At 38.5% G+C, this 19,360-nt stretch overlaps 1 protein-coding gene across 1 annotated transcript in view; it reads left to right on the top strand.

Moving 5' to 3' along the window:
• Window positions 1–3,077: 3,077 nt before the first annotated feature.
• Window positions 3,078–19,360, top strand: part of LOC105820096 (nectin-3-like) — a 186,293-nt gene continuing 170,010 nt past the window's right edge. Inside the window, exon 1 of the mRNA XM_012656513.1 lies at window positions 3,078–3,314. Coding sequence (XP_012511967.1) covers window positions 3,155–3,314 — 160 coding nt within the window. The 5' untranslated portion in view covers window positions 3,078–3,154. The remainder of the gene's footprint in view (window positions 3,315–19,360) is intronic.

Genomic DNA, 19,360 nt, shown 5'->3' with positions numbered 1-19,360 from the left:
TTTTTTCTGGGAAAACACATGCAAACTTCAGTATTCAGTAGAGTCAGAAATATTAATGTTTGCTCTAATTAAGTATTCCTTCAACCAATTTGTTACTAATAAATGTGAACTTATCTATAAAGTTAAAAAACTAAAAATGGTATAAAACCCAGTAATACTCTCATGTTAAAGGTTTTTAAAAAATCAACAGTAATTCTGGTTCTTGAAAAAAATGACTTGTATATATAATATAAAATCTTTTTCTGTAGCCAGTAAAAATTTCCAACAGGAAGGCTTAGGGTGGGTTTGTCTAAAATTCATTCATCTGAGGAGAAGGTAGTTTAAGACTAGACAGTTTTAGAAAGGAGAAATTTGAGTTACCTCAGTAAATTTTTTTTTAATTTAAGGAGTAATCTTGAGAGGTAAATGGTGCCCATTGAAAGGCAAGAACTTGGTTCTGGCAGGAAACCCCACTGCACATGGTTGGTAGTATTTGCAGAGCACTTAACCTCTATGTCTAGGTTCTTTCACCTGTGAAGTAGGGGTAATAGTAATTGCTACCTTTCGTGGGAAGTGAGCATGTGCTTTGACATCTCTGGTTCAAGATGCTATATCAACACGAATTATTATTACTATAACATAATACATTATGTACATAAAACAGTAGCATGGTGCTCTTTTAATGCTTATATAACATCTATAAATATTGTTCTTTCATGAGCTCTCTTCACTTTAGGTCAGAGAACACAATCATAGCATGCCACTACTCAATTTCACCAAATATGGAGGAAATATATTTTTTAAAGCTTCATATCCTTTTGAGAAGCACTAAACCTGCTAATCCCTTATGGACTCTATAGCAATTGCACGATGGCCCCATATTAATCCTTTCCTACCTTTTAAAATGTGGGCTAAATTACTTTTCTGGAGACTGGAAACCATCAGGGAAAGCCTGGGGTAATGAAATTGGCTAGTGATAATAAAATTTTGGTTGTTTAACATTTAACTGGAGTCTCAACAACGTGTTAAAGTGCTATCTAAACAGATAATTAGCTAGTCCTTGCACAGTGGGCTCTAAATTTAGCAGTGAAATTAGGTTTAGGGAATGGGAACACAGGAAAAGGAATTTTCTCAAGGGAAACGATAGTGTCAGCACAGCTGAGGAATGTCACAATAGCTACATTTTGTCAATTATGATCACCATCAGGGGATCTCTCTGAGCGATGCAGGACACGGTTTATTCATAAGTGCATCTTGAGGGTAGGTAATAGAAAGCCTTGGCTGCAGGAGACAAGCTTACATGGGATGACAGAGGCAGGCAGGCATAGGGAGGGAGAATATGAAGGTGGTGGAGGGAAAGAGGTAACTGGATTGAGAGCTGGGAGTCAGGATGGGAGGTGGAAGTTAAGAAAGAAAAAAAAGAGGTGGGCAGGGGGTAGAATGACGTGTTGCCTTCGAGGTGAGTAAAACACTATAAGCCAGTGGGCAGAGGGTGGGAAGACCCTAGTGCTTGAAAGCCGAGGAAAAGCTTGGTCTTGGCCACAGCAAGTATTAGTTTAGCTGCGACAGTCTCATCTCTGGGCGGCTGATCCTGGTTAAACTCTCTTCTTATTGGAGTACATTTGTGGCTATCTGGTGGAGATGGTGGGACTTACATGAAATTAATGGAGTCAGGCCTGAGGACTGGTGTCCTCCGCAACCAATCCGCCCCCCGCCCCCGCCCCGGACTGTCCAAACTGTCCATCCCTCTCCTTCCCCCGCGGAACTGCGAGTGGCTGTGCTCCAAGGTCAAGCCACTGCAACTGTGCGTGGCGGATGGATGAAAAGGGCAGGGCTGTCAGCCATCTGGGGTCATGGTGGACCACAGACGCTCCTCTTAGGGCAAATGTTTTATACTTCCCGAGGTTGCTTTCCTGCGGTCAGTTCAAAGGAAAACAGGCAAGAAAATAAAACTACACGTGCAAACATGAAAATGAAACAAAATCAAAGAAAAACATCAACGCACTTGAAGCCCTCCGTTGGGGGAATCCATGGCCTCCTGTTGCCAGTCGCCCGGCGCGGAAAGTGGACAGCCCGGCGGCCGGAGAGAAGCAAGAGCGAGAAAACAAACCTTCGGGAAACCCTCTCCTCGCCCAGCTCCGCTGATCCTTTCACCAACCCTCCCTCCCAGAGAAAGAAGCAGGAGAAACGCCTGTGCAAACGTGCCTCGGCGAGCGGGGGACAAGCGGGGCTGGGAAGAAGGGAGAGATTGGGAAAACACAGCTGTCCCGGGGAGCAGGAAGGAGAAAGTCTCTCTCTCCTTCAGTCTCCCGCGGCCCGGCGAGGTGGGAGACGACTAGTCCAGCAGGCTGCCTCCAGCTTCCCAGACAGGAACCTTTAGCGTGGGCAACGGAAGGGCTGCCTCATCTTTCCTGCCCCTTCCCAGCCCCTCCTCGTCCCTGTCCCAGCCAGCCTGAGCGCAGCCAGGGAGCGGAGAGCACCCAGCGCGACGGTCCCACAGCCCTTCGCCTCGGTCTGCGCTGGGCCGCGGTGGACCCGCGAGGGGCGGAGTGGGCGAGACCATTGGAAACGCTGGGAAGGGGGGTACACGAGGCAGGAATGAGGGGCGGGGCCGACTAACAGATTCCAGATTTTCGTGTCCTTTTTAAAGCTCTGTTTTGGGAGAAACCCTGTATCAAAGTGGATGAAGAGAGTTTTTTTTTTTTTTTTGAAAGGGGAGGAGCGTGTGTAGGAGGGCGGGGGAGGAGACGCGGCTTGCACCCAGGGATCAGACGGGAGCTGGAGTTGCGCGGGGAGGGCGGGCGAGTCACAGCGCCCGCTCTGAGGGTCGGTTTCCTCTCCCCCTCCCGCGTGGGGCGGGGTGGTGCGTTCCGAGTTCCCAGGAGTTCGAGGCGGGCGGGTGCCGGGGGGAGGGGAGTGGCGGCGGCGGCGGGCGGCTCCCGCCTCAGCCTCGGCAGTGGCGTCGGCGACGGCAGAGTCGAGGCAGCCGCGAGCGCTCGGCTGAGTGTCAACCGGCGGCGACGGCGCAAGAGCTGGGAGTTGCGGACGCGCGCGCCGGACCTTCCGCCGCCGCCGCCGCGCCGCGGCTGCTGCTGCCGCCGCCCAGAGCCTGAGGCGCCGGGGCCGGGGGAGAAGGCGGGGCGGGCGGGCGAGCGGGCCGGGGGGAGAGTGGGGGATGGCGCGGACCCCGGGGCCGGCCCCGCTGTGTCCCGGAGGCGGCAAAACACAACTTTCTTCTGCTTCTCCCCCCGGAGCCGGGCTCCTGCTGCCGCCCCCGACGCCACCGCCACTGCTGCTGCTGCTCTTCCCTCTGCTGCTCTTCTCCCGACTCTGTGGTAGGTGAACCTCGGCGGCTGGCGCGGGCTGAGGGCGGCGCGACCGAAGGTCCAGGCGCCGCGACCGGGTCGGCAGAGCCACCCTCGGGGCGGTGAGGCGGTTGTGTTCGGCGGTTGGCTGCGCGAGCGAGTGCCGCGGACTTTGGCTGGAAACTTTTCGTCGTGCCCGGGGCGAGGCCGGGAAAGGGCCGGGCCGGCGAGTGCGGCGCAGGCTGCCCGCTCCCCTCCCCCGCGGCCGCGCGGGTCTCCGCGTTGATGGCCAGGGGTCGGCGGTGGTGCTTAGTGCGCGGGGCTCCTCTCGGTTTGCTCCAGGGACTGTTACTTCTTCGCTCATTCGCGGGGAAGCCGAGAGCACGGACTTTTGGACTGCGGTTAAGGTGCTGGGATGTCTGTTTGCCGCCTCCCATTTCCCCCCTGTGAAATTTGAGCTGTGAGCCCGAAACCCTATGGACCAGAGCCCGACGGATGGAATGAAGCCTTCGAGTCCACCCCTCATGGTCTTCTACCCTGGAGAAGACACCATCTTAGCCCACCCTGCCGCAGCATCCCCTACAGTCAGTTTTCTTCCGTCCTGCGGCCCCTTTTTGCCCTGGCAGAGTCTGGATCTCTATGGATTGAGCCCGGTCGTTGCCTTCCAGTTTGTGGGACATCTCTTATTTTAGCAAACCCTATTTGTCCCCAAGACCAAGATTTACGTGTTAAATGCTTGATTGCATGGACTGTGCCTTGGCTGTTCTAATCAAAACAGCCCCGCGCGTTTTTCCCCCATTTCTTTCTTCCCCCATGTTAGGTTACTGTTTTCCTGTCACATTTGGGAGCTAGTCTCTTTGTAAGTTCTGTTCCCAGGTATCGGAGACTAGAAGCGTACTTGTTAAGGATCCTGTAAAAAACACATCCGCCTTTCACGCGAGAGAACTGGACGTAAGGGATAATTAATGGAAGGCGGTGGTTTGGGAAAATAAGGCCACCAGTCTTTGGAGATTAATTCTAAATGCCTTTGGGTAATATCAAAACACTGAGGGACGTTATTTGAGGGCTCTTGGTAAGGAAGGTGGAGGGATAAAGCTTAAGCTTGTTCGAAGATTGGTTTACAGTGTTTCATGAAACGTTAAATAGAAATTTTTCCGATATTCATTAAAAGCAGAGATGTGTGTGAATTTCTTCGATAGTGTGACTTAGAAGAAAGACAGTCCTGAGTCAGGGTAGTTGGTTATGAGGGAGGCAAAGTTTTTATGATGAGATGGAGTCCCCCCTGTAGGCTGAGAATTTCCACTACCAATTCACTACCGCGTTTCTAGCACTGTAGTGATAAAGTTTATGATTTACACGGAGTATAGGTGATATATGGCATATTATTTAATGTACACTGTTTCTATATTCTGAGTCCCCAAATACTTGGTTCTCAGTACTATGCTTCTTTAAATTGATGCAAGATTCTAGATTTAATTTGTGCGCTGTCCTTTTCCATTAAGGAAGATTGAGGATGCTGCTTACAATTGGGCGAGGGGATAGTTGGAGGGGATGACTGTCCTGGCTTAGTTTATGTTAAGGATTGAGAGAATATTTGTACCTCAGCAGAGGTAGTTCTAGTTAGGCAAAGCCCTATGGATGACTGAAGCTAGGGAACATGCACAGCTGATAGAGTAGAGAGAATTTACATAATTCATAGTGATTGTGGCAATGAATTGTTGATTACTTTTTGAAGGAACACATTGATTTTCACATGGACACAGAAGAAAGGTTTTTAAAAAAATCTCTTCAATGTGGTATTGGAGGGACTTGATATTTTATTTTAGAGACTAGAAATTTAAGCAGCGTAGACAAATGGACTGTGTGATTTAGAGCAGGTGTAAATTGAACTTTTTAGAGTTAACTCTGCTTGTAGTTGTAGAGATAGACACCAGTTTTGTGTTACTGTGCACTGCTCATTTAAAGAGCTGCTTTTTTTGGCTTATAGTGTTATAACACCCTAATTTGTGAACCCTTATGACAAGTTTTTTCCATCAGCCTTTATTTTAGTATTCAGTCTTTGAATAGGGCACAGTTGTGACTTATGGACGCTTAATAGTATGGAAACAGAATTTTTTCAAGTAAGCTGTTGATCTAACAACTTGTTGATCTAACTACTGTTAATACAGTAGTACTAACTTTCATAGTACTACTTATAAGGTTTGGCTTGTACTTACGTTTGACCGAGTAGAGCCAGTTTTAGAGTTGAAAAGGTAAAAGCTTTAAAAAGACAACTCTATCTGATGATTTGTTGATCAGAATGCTTCACTTGTTTTATCACATACAGATTTTTTTCTTTTTGCTGCTATTTTTGACATATTGCTTATATTTAGCATGGCCTTACTTTTGTTTAACTTTATTATGCTAATTTGACTGTTAAAAATATTCCTCACAACTGGTAGACCTGATATTCTGAAAGTTATAAAAATATTTGTATCAGATTTACTGTTTTTTTTTTTGTGGGGGAGCAAACATTATCTTATTTGGAGAACTGAACTCTTAAAATGAGAATTTTACAGGTTGACAAACTCACACTTTGTTTTTAAGCCTAACAAATTCCTAGGTATAGAGGTCAAGGGGACTAGGTTCATAACATCATCTGACTTGATAAAGACTCATTTATTTAATTCCGAAATTACGTGTTTTTTATGATGGCAATGATCAATTCATAAACGATCAGATTCACCTCACTTTTTCTTCCTACATTTTTCTTGGGAAGTAGAGAATATCAGCAGGGATATGGCATTGACAAATGAGAAGATGGACTATTTGACCTTTGTAAGGTCCCATTTGACTCTGAGATTCTATGCCTCTTTCCATTTTCAGTAATGCTTTATCTTAAGATGGATGTTTAGTAGAAGATAGAAAAGAAGATCTAATATGATATGGAACCTTTAAAGGCACTTTGAACACTTTCTATGTACTAAATAGCCACTTGGGGTATAACACATGACTAAGACAGAGTCTTGGCTTCAAGGTGCTTACAACTTTGTAATAGACATAAAGGAAAGATGATTATAGAACGGTTTGGTATTTATGATAGAGATATGCACGAGGTACTGTGAATTGACTGGAAGGTGGATACCTAACCCATTTGGTAAAGACACAAATGCGAAATGAGGAAAAATATCAATCACTTTTAAAAATCGCTTGAGTCAGATCTTATTGAAATGTCCCCTCCCTTCATCTCTCCAGAAGGTTATGCTTCAGTTGCTAAAGAGGCAGTTTGATTCTGAAAAAAGAGTGCCACTTACTAGCTGTGAATCACTGGCAGGTTATTTAAGTTTCTCATCTTTTAAGAAAACAGATAACATTATCACTTTGCTGATTAGGTTCTTGTAAGGATTAAATGAAAGAATAAAACAAAACACTTAGAGTGCATGGAATATAGTAACAATTGTTAGCATTTATTATATTGCACAGCATAAACCAACCAGATTGGTATTGGTCATTCTTAAATTCTACACTGATGTCCTGAATAATTGAATTTTCAAGTTAATTTACTTGTTGTATTTGCACTTTACATCTTTATATTGAGTGTACAGCTCAGTCAGTGACTCTAAATGTTTGTTTAGTTTATATCAGATATACAGATGACAAATTTTCAGTATATTAGAATACAGTCAAACTAACTCAACTGTGTCATTGTATGGAGCCTGGTTGACTCTTCCCTTAATGATGTCCAATGCATTTTAAGATTTGGCTATTCCATAAGGTCACCTAGAATGTTAGTGATTGTATTGAAAATGGGAGTTAGAAGAGGGAAACACAGTTTGCTTGTAGTTTATCAACTTACTGATAGTACCAGGTTGGGGCCTATACTATAGTACATCTTGCCTGTATGAATCTTTGTGCATCCTAAACAGATATTACTGGAAAGTAAACCAAAGTTAGAAGTAAGCAGAAAGATCCAATCTTCCTTACTTGAAGTTAGCTACAGCATCGGAAATAGGAATTTTAAGAGCTGGGCAATTGTGTCTGTGTGTGTATTGTATATATTTACTGTCCTACGTTGTTTATGTCACTTACACTTAAATATATTTATATATTTACAACTTAGTGACTCAGCAACTCTGATGTATGTTTTGTTTCTGTATGGTTAAGGAATAAAACTTATGGGTCATTGCCAGTTATTTGAATAGTATTGAAAAGAAACCGGCTTTGGTAACCTTAAGAAAATAGTATTTTGGCATTCTGTAATTTACTCATTAAAATTAGTGAGTAAATAATAATAATATATTGCTGTAACATATTCTGAAATCTGTTAAAATCTTCATAAAAATTGATAATAAGCACTATATGATTTGCAAAAGATGAGACATTTAGTTAATAATTACTATAAATATGTAAATGTAGGATAAAATAAAATAACCCTAAAGTCAGTAATGGAATTTTAAAGATAATTTGCCAAGCACACAGATGAAAAGTCTAAGCACCGTTGATCTGTCATACTTTTGATTACCTCATATATTTTTGTCTAAAATTGTCCTTAATTCTTGAACCCAAGATTTTTATTTTTCTAATAGGCTTTGACATAGTTTAATCATTTATTTAAATAAAATTTGTTTTAAAAGGGTAGGCTTCAAGTTATTTTTCTGAAAGGCTCATTAATTATAATATAGCTTATCAATTTCAAGTTTTGGTGAGGGCTGCCTTCTGTGAGTCTAGATATAGCCATATTCAGGTGCTAAAGTTGTTTTAAAAAGGCTGTTGTATACTTACATTGTAAATTTTACCTATTCTGTTTAATATAGCATCCAGGAGATTGTTTTTCTTGCAAGACTGTTGACTGCCCACCATTCATTCTGCTAATTAGAATGAGTAGGGAAGGCTTGTTACATAGTGAGTAGATATTCATAAACTGGAATTTAAGCCATGTATGAAAACATATCAGCTCATAATTGGATTTAATAGCTAAGAATTGATAGTATACTTTTGAATACTTCAGACTACTATTTTGTAGGTTTAGATTAGTAAATTATACATATGAGGCTATAGATAGAAGAGATGTAATAGTTGTTGTTTTAACTTTATTTGGTTTCCCTTAACTTTAATGGTTAAAGAAAAGAATCAAACTTGTCCTTATTTTAAATAGGTTTATTGTTGCACCTAGTAGAGGCTCTTTAGGCTTTCAGCCTAGGTTTCTTCAGAAGAAATAAAATAACAAAAAGGTGTGGAGCTATAAATCACTATTCTCAGATAGCTGCTAAAGTCAGCAAAAGTAGGGTCTGTGGGTGAGTTCAGTCATAGTTATTAGGGAATCTTTTTCAAAACAACATGGCTAGGCCCCGCTATGGACTTACTGGATCACTTTTTGCAAGAGGGGGAGATGTGGAGTCTGAGGGTTAGGGCATTTGTGTTTTGAGAGACAACTTCAGATGATTCTTTCTTCCCCGACCAGTGCTATTCATTACGGCATTTTTGTTTATGATTTGACTAGATGTGATCACTCTTCTGAAAGAAGTGCGCTTCACTGTTTTCTTTATGATTTGTATTTCCATGTGCTTGGCATACAATAGGCACCCAAATGTCTTTATTTCAAGAATTTAATAGCAAAATCAAGTTTAGTCTAAATCACTACTAACCAATAGAAAGACAAATCACATAATTTTAAGTTTTCTTGATGCCAGGTTAGAAAAGCAAAAAAGAAACAGGGGAAATTAATCTTAATATTTTATTTAAAACAATGTAACCAAAGTATCATTTTAGCACGCGGTTGATATCAAAAGTTTGAGATATTTTACATTTTATTTTATAGTAAGTTTTTGAAATTTGGTAGGTATTTTATACTTACAGATCATTTCAATTTAGACTATCCACGTTAGTAGTAGTTTTACCAGAGTGTGGAATGGCTGGCTCATGGCTACTGTTTTGGATAGTGCAAGTCTAAACTATTCATCGTCTCTAAAGTAGGTTATATGCTTTCTACTTAATCAAATTCTGAAGGGCTTGGTTTAAGATTGATTTTCTTCATGAAGAAGAAAATTTACCATTTCTTGCATACAGTGAACATGCTAATTCTGTTCATTTTTTTCAACCTTAAAGGGTTTAGAACAATATTTGTCAAAGTATTTCTAGGAACACTAGTCTTAGAAGATAGGAAGACTGGAGGAAAGTACTATGCTTTTAATACATTTGGGAATGGGAAAAACTAACCATATACCCCCCATGGAAAGTTACAATGTGGACTAGTTAATTTAATGGTCTAAAAATATATTTAGTAAAATACACCATTTACAAACTAATTAAATCCTTTTTTGTCTAATACCTGCTATGTTGCAGAAGCTACGTTGATTAGAACATACTCTGGGACTATATTCTTAGAGAGGTTTGTACTCTTGATATTCCTATCTTAGAAGGAATATATATTTTAAATTTGCGTTATAAACTAGGCAAGGTTGATAAACTTAAAGATGTTACTTGATGAGGCAGTTCTCCACTGGTCTTTCTTTCTTTCCTTCTTTCTTAAATTCTTTTTGATTTCTTTAGTTCTCTTTATTTCCCATTGTCTTACCCATTTTGAATTTGAGATGTTTGTGAAATTAATCTTGTAGGAGAATACAAGTCTTCTCTTTGGTGTCGCAAAATCAGCTATGTAACTGTTTAACTGTTTTGCTTAAATGGACATACCTTATGTGTGACACATCTCGCTCTGGGATTGAGTTTTAGGGATAAAGTGGATAAAGTTAAGATAGCTAATCTATTTTGTGATGGAAATATGCTGGTGCTCCTATTGGGAAAGACATGAAAAATACAAGGGGCAAATATAAGAATAGATACACAGAGATAGGGCTCCAGCTCAGAGTTTGAGAACACTGTCTATAATTAAGAGTGTTCTTGACTTTTCTATTGTTTCAATTCAAAGGATGAATAAAAATATTAATGAAATGTTAGTAAACTGAAATAAGATGAATTTCATTTAGTAACTCTGTTTCTGTGAGTTATCCATGACTGCCATGACGAAAATTTCTTAGGCCATGTTTTGAAGATTATTAATAAGATTTCTTATTTAGTCATAGCTACTGTGGACTATTAAGATTAAGATTCATTTCACAAATGTCCTGTCATTATGAACTCACACTCCCTACTAATTTGATTTAGATTAGAGATAATCATTCATGGCTATATACATTCGATTTAATGCTAAGTCAGACAATAAACTGCCTAGTTTTTAAACCTGCTTAGATACTCTAGCTCCCGTATTTTAAATGCAAAATAAAAAAGTGCTTCTCAGTTTCTTTTATTTGATTTTTTTTGAAGAGTTTCAAGTGGGAGAGGGTACATAACTAACAGTTCTATACTTCTTGCTAAGGGCACAGGGCTAGAACATCATAGCATGTTTCACTAAATCATGGGTCTGCTTATGTTAATGGCTACAGCAGCCACTCTAAAACTCTGCATTTCTGCTTGTTTAAATTTAAAGGAGATAAAAAAATTACCACTAACACAAACTTCGAGAAACGTATTTAAATAATACAGTTGTATTCACTAACTACTTTTATAGTAGCTTCCCCATTCCTGTAAGCAATTCTGAGGTTATAAATATATGATTATCTTGATGAGGCAATTTGTCTGCCTAGTACATGTTAAAAACAGAATAACTTGAATATTGAAATAACAGTAAGGACTTCCTATTTTTCAAGTTGTCGCCTTGAGAAATTTGTTGTTATATACTAGTACATGTCAAAGGATTCATATTTTTTTCCTTTTAAAGCTGGTATAGACCCTACCGTTGACTGATTGATTTTGAATAACAAAAAGGAGCCATATCAAGTCTAGAATGAGTAATACTAATGAAGACATCTTTTTTTTCTTTGCAAGAAATAAGATGTCTAGTTAAACGATTGGCATTCTTCTCTCTATTTAATAAAACAAAATGAGGAAATAGATTATTTTTTACAGTTTTCAATGAGAAAACATTTTCAACTTTTAGATTCTTAAAGAAGTCAGCAATTATAGTGGCTATTTTGAAACCATGCATTGTTTATCAAACTTGTTTTTACATATATATATATAAAAGGATCTGGTCATTGATAGAATTTTGTTGTATTTATAGTTGATAGTGAAAGTGTTTAAATATTTAACATACCTGGTGAAATTTGTATGTAGCATCCTGCAATATCTCTTGTCCTCCAAAAGCTTTAATCTTGACAGCATCTGTTAAAATACGAAAACCAATCCTGAAATTTCCTAAGAAAAATAAAACATTTTTTTTGAGGCTACTACTGTTGCTTTGCTGCCCTCTACAGTCATCTAAAATAGTCACTGTAGATTTTTCTCCCATCAGATGATCAGATTGGTAAAGTTTAGTTAATTACAACAGTTAATCTATACCTGATATGCAAAAAATGAGGGGCTTGGAAATTGGAGCAGGGGATAAATTGGGAACTACTGAGCATCAACCAGGAAACAGATGATAGAGCACTAGTCGTGTGATTGGTAGTATGGAGGATACTCAGTGGCATAAAGCATGGTGGCTCTCTAAAGCTTATAAAACCATTAATAAGATTAATAGCATAAATATAACATTTGCAACAACATACCAAGTGGTATGATATAGCTTAAAAATAGATCAGTAAGGCCTGGAAGAGTTAAGGAAAATGATGAGACTTTTGAGCTATGTCTCCAAGAATAAATAGAGTTTAGACAGGTAAAACAGGGTTATTTTAAACAGAGAAGAGTATTTATTCAAAACATAAAACACAAAGCATCTGTTACATGAGAGAAGTTCTCTGCTAGGCCCCTTGTAGTCTTTATCCTTAAGAAATGTGAAATTTAATTATCAGAAGATTCAGAACTAAAAGATCTCTCTGTGTGTGTATGTGTGTGTGTGTGTGTGTGTGTTTTAAATCCAGTTACTTCTCTGCCTGTTTTTCCTTGTAAAACTGGCTAAATAATACTTCTTTCACAGAATTCCTACGAAAATTAAATTGCAATAAAGTGCTCTACAAATACAACTAACAATAATAACGCAAGGGAAAATGAATTGTCTTATGTTAGAAATATAAATAAAATGTTGTGGGATTATAGAGGAAGGAGGAGTTTAACTGGGGATTGGAGAAGACTTAAAGACGGGCTAATTTTCTAGCTGACTCTTTTTTTTTAGGCACAGCAGCGGACAAGATCTAGCTGAGTCTTGATGGAAAAATTTAGATTTCCATTTGTGAGGGAAGGTCAATGCAAAAGAGGACATAAGTTAAAAAGACCACTGAGATAAGAACTCTGTAGAAGGAATTAGTCTTCCCATGTGGTTCAAGCATGAACTTTATGGAAGGAAGTCATAGATTTTTAAATATTTTGCTGAGGAGATTGGACTGTGCAGGCAGCAAGGAGCTTCTGGAGGCAGGTAACTATTGAGTGTATCTGTGACTTGATAGTATTATGTAGCTCTGGCAGCAATGTAAAGGATATGTTTGGAATTGTGAGAGACAAGTGAAAGGGAAAACCATTGCAGTGGTCCATGGGAAAGAGGATTACAGAGATAAATGTCAATTTGGCAGAGGGATTTAAAGGTAGGAAGGGATCTGAGAAGTAGATTACATGGTATTTGGATATCATTGTGGATTAGGAAGGAGGAGTTAGATATGAACTAACATGGATTTCTCCCTTGAAAGGAAAGGATAATGAAAAGATTGATGACTTTAATCAATCCATTAATTATTTGCAGGCATTTTAATTGTGATGCCTCTGGGCTGTGTTTTTGACCTGTAGTTGGAAATTTTTTAAGAGAGGTAAGGAGGTAGGATGTGAAATTGGGAATTATCAGGACTGAGATACTTGGATTGGGTGAATTTGAGAGAGAGAAGGGGATGGGGGGGCAGAGAGAGGACGGGAGAAGAAAAACGTAGAGAGGGAAGGCAAGAAGAAGGAAGGGAGCTGAGAAAAAATGTTAAGGTTGAGGTCTGTTGATTAGATAAACTCTCAGAAAGAGGGAGGGAGGAATGAGGGAAATAATGTGGGAAAAAATCTTACCTGACAAGTAAACGAATACATTTAGTAGTTGGGGGGGGTTGATGATTCTTAGTAATTTTGATAAATGTGGTTGGGAGAAAAAAGTCAAATCCCAAGGGATTAACAAATGAGGAGATAGTGAAGAAGCAATATAGGGTAGGGTCTACTCTTGAGAAAGATGGGAAAGAGTAATTTGAGAGGGAAGAAGAATATATCAGTTGTTATGGACTGAATGTTTGTGTTCCTTGTATTCCCCCAAATTCATATGTTGAAGCCCTAACCCCCAGTGTGGTATTAGGAGGAGGTGAGACCTTTGAGAGGTAATTAGGTTTAGATGTGGTCAGGAGGTTAGAGTCCCGTGATGGGATTGGTGTCCTTAGAAGAACAAGAAGAGAAACCAGAGCTGCTTTTCCTCCACCCTGTGAGGATATAGCAAGAAAGCAGCCATCTGCAAGCCAGAAAGAGGTCACTTACCAGGAACCCAAACATGCTAGCACCCTTATCTTAGACTTTCATCATCCAGAACTGTAAGAAATAAATGTCTGTCCTGTAAGATACCCAGTCTCTGATATTTTGTATAGCAGCCACAATTGACTAATACAGTCAAGGTTCTTAGTTAACAAACATCCGAAACTTGACTCTGGTTAAAAGAATATTGGATGGTTCACATTGAAAATCAAGAACCAAAGGAGGCTAGGCATCTAGAACTGTACCTAGAACCATACCAAGAAAATATCGAGGAGCAGTCTGTTAAAGTCATTACTGTGTCTTAGATACTGAATACTGTAGTCTTATCTCTGACACTGGCATTGCTGCTCTTAGAAACTAGATGATGTTGTTGCTATAGCCAGAGAAAATATATTGTCCACTAGTGTCCACTCAAGAAATTTGAAAAGCTTTTTATTTTTAATTTAATTTTTATGATAAGACTTCTATGTCTTTGGGAGCGGACTGTGAGAAGCACATTGATAGACAGGGTCCAGGAACACAAAGTAAGTGGAAAAATTAAACAGATAGGGGAAAGGCTAGTCTTAGAAATGAAAGACTCTTCTTTCTAATAGATAGGGAAAAGAAAATGACAGGTGAAGATGTAGAGACAGTGCTAGGTGTATGAAAGGAATGTTAAAAAGAGGCTTTGATCTTTAGTGATTTAGGTAAGATATTTTTAGAATAAGTAAGTGTGGGGGGATGTTAGAATAAGGGAGTGTGAGGGGATGTTGGGACTTCGCATAAAAACTTTGGGGAAAAATGGAAACCAAGCGCCATGGTGCATGCCTGTGGTCCAAGCTACTCGGGAGTCTGAGGCAGGGGGATTGCTTGAGCCCAGCAGTTTGAGCCCGGGCAACATGGTGAGTCTCTGTCTCACAGAAAACAAAAGCAAAATTAAAAAAAAAATACTCAAAAACCTTTTTTAAAAAGGAAACAAGAACCTTTGGGGGGAAAATGGAATAAGATATCAACTAAGAATGAATGAAATAATGACTCAGCATTGAAGGAATGAGTTGGCATAACATGAACTTGTAAAATGTAAAAGATGGCGTTGGGGTAGTGATAAGTTTTTGTTGGTGGTTGTTATTATTTAATTGAGCTCTAAGTCTACCAGAGATTGTTGTAGGTATTGTGAAACACCGACTGATAAAGAATAGAATGTGTTCCTGGAGACCAATGGTATTCATATATTGAAGGAAGTAGAATAGAGTCATACTGAGTGCCTTTTGAGTATGATGTGATAGTGTGTCTGAAAATTTGGGAATGGAGAAATGATATAAGGAAAGTAGGATGTAAGAAATACTGATTTATCATAGTTGAGATGGCCTAGATTAAGAGTTATTAAGGTCTGCATTAGGATGGTATTGGTAAAAATTAAAGGGAAAGGTTTAAAAACAAGATAATTAAAAGGCAAAATAATACCTCTTGATGATCCCAGTATGGGTATATTTGGAGTTTAGGAACAGATGGGAGAACAGTGTGAAGATTGCTGAATGGGAGGTTAGGTAAGAATTAGGTGTTGATACAAACATAGAAGAGTGGGCTGCCATAACAAAGTACCACCAACTGGGTGGCTTAAAACTGCAGATATTTATTCTCTGTCAGATGTGGAGCCTAGAAGTCTGAAATTAAGGTATCGTCAGGGCCATCTTCCCTTTGAGACTTTGGATAGAATTCTTCCTTGTCTCTTCCTGGTTTCTGGTTGTGGCTGTCAATCCTTGTCATTCCTTGTCCTTGCAGCTGTATCACTACAATCTCTGCTTTGTTGTGACATGACATTCTCCTTGTATATCTCTGTCATGGCCTTTTCCTCTTATAAGGACAGCAGTCATATTGAGTTAAGGGCCTACCCCACTCCAGTATGACCTCATCTTAATTTATATCTTAATTACATCTGTAGAGACTCAATTTCCAAATAAGATCATATTCGCAGGTACTAGGGGTTAGGGCTTCAACATATCTTTTTAGGGGATACAGTTCAACCCATAATAAAGGGGTTATGATTTTTGTTTTAACTGTGTTAATTGTGAGATTTGAGGCTTGATTCTTGGTAAATATAGCATTTGAAGATGTGAGATATGAGTTTGCACAAAACTTGAGACAGATTCATGAAATATTAAAACATTTTTATTGACATATACATACAGAAAAGTATACGTAAGTGTGCAGTTGGGTGAACTGTTTATTACAAAGTGAGCACATCCTTGAAACCACCACCCTGGTCAACAAATAAAACATTACCAGCACTCCAGAAACCCGTCTCATACGCCTTCTCAATCACATATTTTCTCTCCTCCAGAAATAACTACAGTTCTGACTTCTAACACCTTAAGTTAGTTTTACCTGTTTTTGAACTCTGTACTACTACTTTGCTGACATTGTGAGATTCATCCATGTTGTTACATGTAGCAGTAGTTCTTTTTTTTACCACAGTACAGTATTTTGTCACATGACTATTCTATAACTTATGTCAGTTTTAATGTTGGATAGACATTTGGGTTGTTTTTACTTTGAGGCTTTTGTGAATGATACTGCTGTGAACATCATTGTACCCCCTTTTGGTGGTAGAATTGCTTGTTCATTTTATGCATGTTTTCGTTATAACAGTTTTCCAAAGTTTTTATAACAATTTTTACTTCCACCGATAACCTATTAAGAGTTTTAGTTACTCTACATCCTCACCAGCCCTTTGTAATGTTAGTGTTTTCTTATAACCGTTCTGATCAATGTGCAATTGTGATGGGATTTGTATTTGTGTTTTGATGGCTGAGATACAAGGATTATGAGCCCTTTGAATATTTTCTTTTGGGAGATGCCTGTTCTTTCTCTTCCTTTTGTATTCAGTTGGGTTGTCTTTTGTCTTTTTATAGATTTGTAGGATTTGGGTTTATATATGGTAGGCCTGAACTATATTGCAAGTATCTTCCACTCTGGTCTTTTCACTCTGTGAGTGGTTTCTATTGATGAACAGAAGTTCCTTAATTATAATATCTATTCATGTAGTGAAAACAAACTTTTCTTTACAATTAATTATTGGTGTCTTGTTTATAAAGTCTTTTTCTAGTATACCGTCATGAAAATTTTTCCCCTAGAAGCTTTATTGTTTTGCCTTTACTATAATACATCTAGAATTTATTTTTGTGAGTATATGAGGCAGGGTCCATATTTTTTGCGTATTTACTAATCCAACTGCCACTATTTATGGCAAAGACCCTCTGTTATGCAGTATTGCTTTTTATAATAAATCAAATAGCCATGTATGCCTGTATTTATTTTTGAACTCTGTTCCATGTCCATTTTTCTATCTTTGCGTAAATATCACAGTGTCTCATTGTAGTTTTATAATGTATCCTGTTATTGGGTAGAGTAAGTTCACCTATTTGTTCAAGTTTATTTTACTTAGTCTTGTTCCTCTTTGCTTTCCATATAAATTTTTGTAGCAGTTTATCAGTTTTCACAAAAAGCCTGCAGAGTTTTTATTCGGAGTGCAATAAATATATATGGAGTCACGTGGGGCATAATTGACATCTTTCTAACACTGAGTCTTCCAATGCACGAACCTGGTTTATCTCTCCATTTACTGAGATTTTCTTTTCTTTAAGTACAGCTTTCTAATAGTTTTTGGTGTGTAGGGATCTTGTGTAACTGTAAATTTTTAAAATTTAACCTAAATTATTTGAATTATTTATTGTCATTTGGTTTTTTGATGTTATAAATAATAATAAGATATTTTCTAATTGTTTGCAAGCATATAAAATATAATTGATTTTAGTATTACAACCTTACATCCAGAGACCTTGTTTAACTTCACTTATTTCTAATTTTTGTAGAATCTTTTGGATTTTCCATCTACATAATCATACCATCTATGATAATGAAAGCCTGTTTCTTTCCAGTCGTTACATATTTTTTCCTTTGCCTTATTGCACTGGCTAGGACCTCCAATATGATGTTCAATTAAAGTGGTGACTGCAGGCATCATTGTCTCATTCATAATCTCAGAGGTAAAAATGTTCATCATTTCACAATTAAATATGTTTGTTGTAGTTTTTTTTTTTTTAAATAGAGCCCTCCTTTTTAAAATCAATTTAGGGCAGTGCTGTAGTTTTGATGTTTGACATCTTTAAACCTCATATTAAATTACATCCCCAGTGTTGGAGATTGGGTGTAATGGAAGGTGTTTGGATCATGGTGACAGATCCCTCATGAATAGATGATTAACACCCTCTGCAAAGGGAGGGAATAAGCGAGTTCTCCCTTTGTTAGTTCCCACAAGAGCTGGTTGCTAAAAAGAGCCTGATACCTCTCCTCTCGCTCCATTGTTTCCTCTCTTGCTATGTGATCTCTGCACATGCAGGCTCCCATTCGCCTTCCCCATGAGTGGAAGCAGCCTGAGGACCTCACAAATCTTGAACTTTTCCAGACATGAGAATCATGAGCCAAATAAACCTTTCTTCTTTCTGAATTTCCCAGTCTCAGATATTCCTTTATAGCAACACAGAATGGTCTAAGGCAGGAGGTTTCTTTCTAATCCTAGTTTGCTAACAATTTTTTATCATAAATGGATGTTTAATTTTATCAAATGCTTTATCTTAAAGATGATCATATAGTTTTTTTCCCTTTTTTTGTAATGTGGTGAATTACATTTTTATGGGCCTAGTGTGCTTCTGCTGTACAACTCCGCTGATGGTGAATACATTTATGAAATTATTAAACAATTTTTGTGTTTCTAGAGTAATCCCAGTTTGGTTTTGAGGAATATATCCTTTATTATATCACTGGATTCAATTTGCTATTATTTTTTCTTTTTTTACATCTATGATGAAATTGGCCCATAATTTTCCTTTTTCATACTGCTTTTGCTAAGTTTTGGTGTAAAGGCTATGCCAGACTCATTAAAGAATTGAGAAGTGTTACATCTTTTTCTGTCTGGTGTAAGAGTTTAAGATTGGTATTATTTTTTCTTTGGTAGAATTCATAGGGAAAGTTTTCTAGGCCTGGAGGTTTTATTTTGGTGTGTGGGTGGGTGTGTGTGTGTGTGTGTGTGTGTGTGTGTATGTGTATGTGTATGTGTGTGTTAAATGGGAAGGATTTTTAGTTTATAGAGTCAATGTTTTAATAATAGTAGTCAGATTTTTCTTACTGTGTCAGCATTGACACTTAGCATTTTTATAGGAATTTTTCAACTTCATGCTTTTAAATATTGACAGGAAATTGTTTATAATATCCTCTTACTATCTTTTTAATGCCTGGAGGAGCTGTAGTTATGCCCTGCCTTTTCATTTCTCTTACTGGTATTTTATGCCTTCTCTCCTGTTTTCCGGATCAGGGTTTCCAGCACTTTATCAACTTTTTTAGACTTTTTGAAGAACCCACTTTGGGCTTATTGCTGATCCTGTCTATTTTATGTTTATTTTTTATTCCATTATTTTCTGTTCTCATTTTCTTCTACTTTTTTTTGGTGGAGAGGAGGCTATTTCCAATTCTTTTTTTCTTATTCTTGAGATGTATATATTACTGATATCCAGCCTTTCTCTTTCCTCTTATGCATTTGAGCCTATGTATATTAGTCTCTCTTTCTCTCTCTCTCGCTATAT

Source organism: Propithecus coquereli, unplaced genomic scaffold (genome assembly GCF_000956105.1).
Source record: "Propithecus coquereli isolate 6110/MARCELLA unplaced genomic scaffold, Pcoq_1.0 Scaffold506, whole genome shotgun sequence".
Lineage (NCBI taxonomy): Eukaryota > Metazoa > Chordata > Mammalia > Primates > Indriidae > Propithecus > Propithecus coquereli.
Note: the sequence above shows the minus strand (reverse complement) of the source record. Positions and strands in the feature narration are given on the sequence as shown.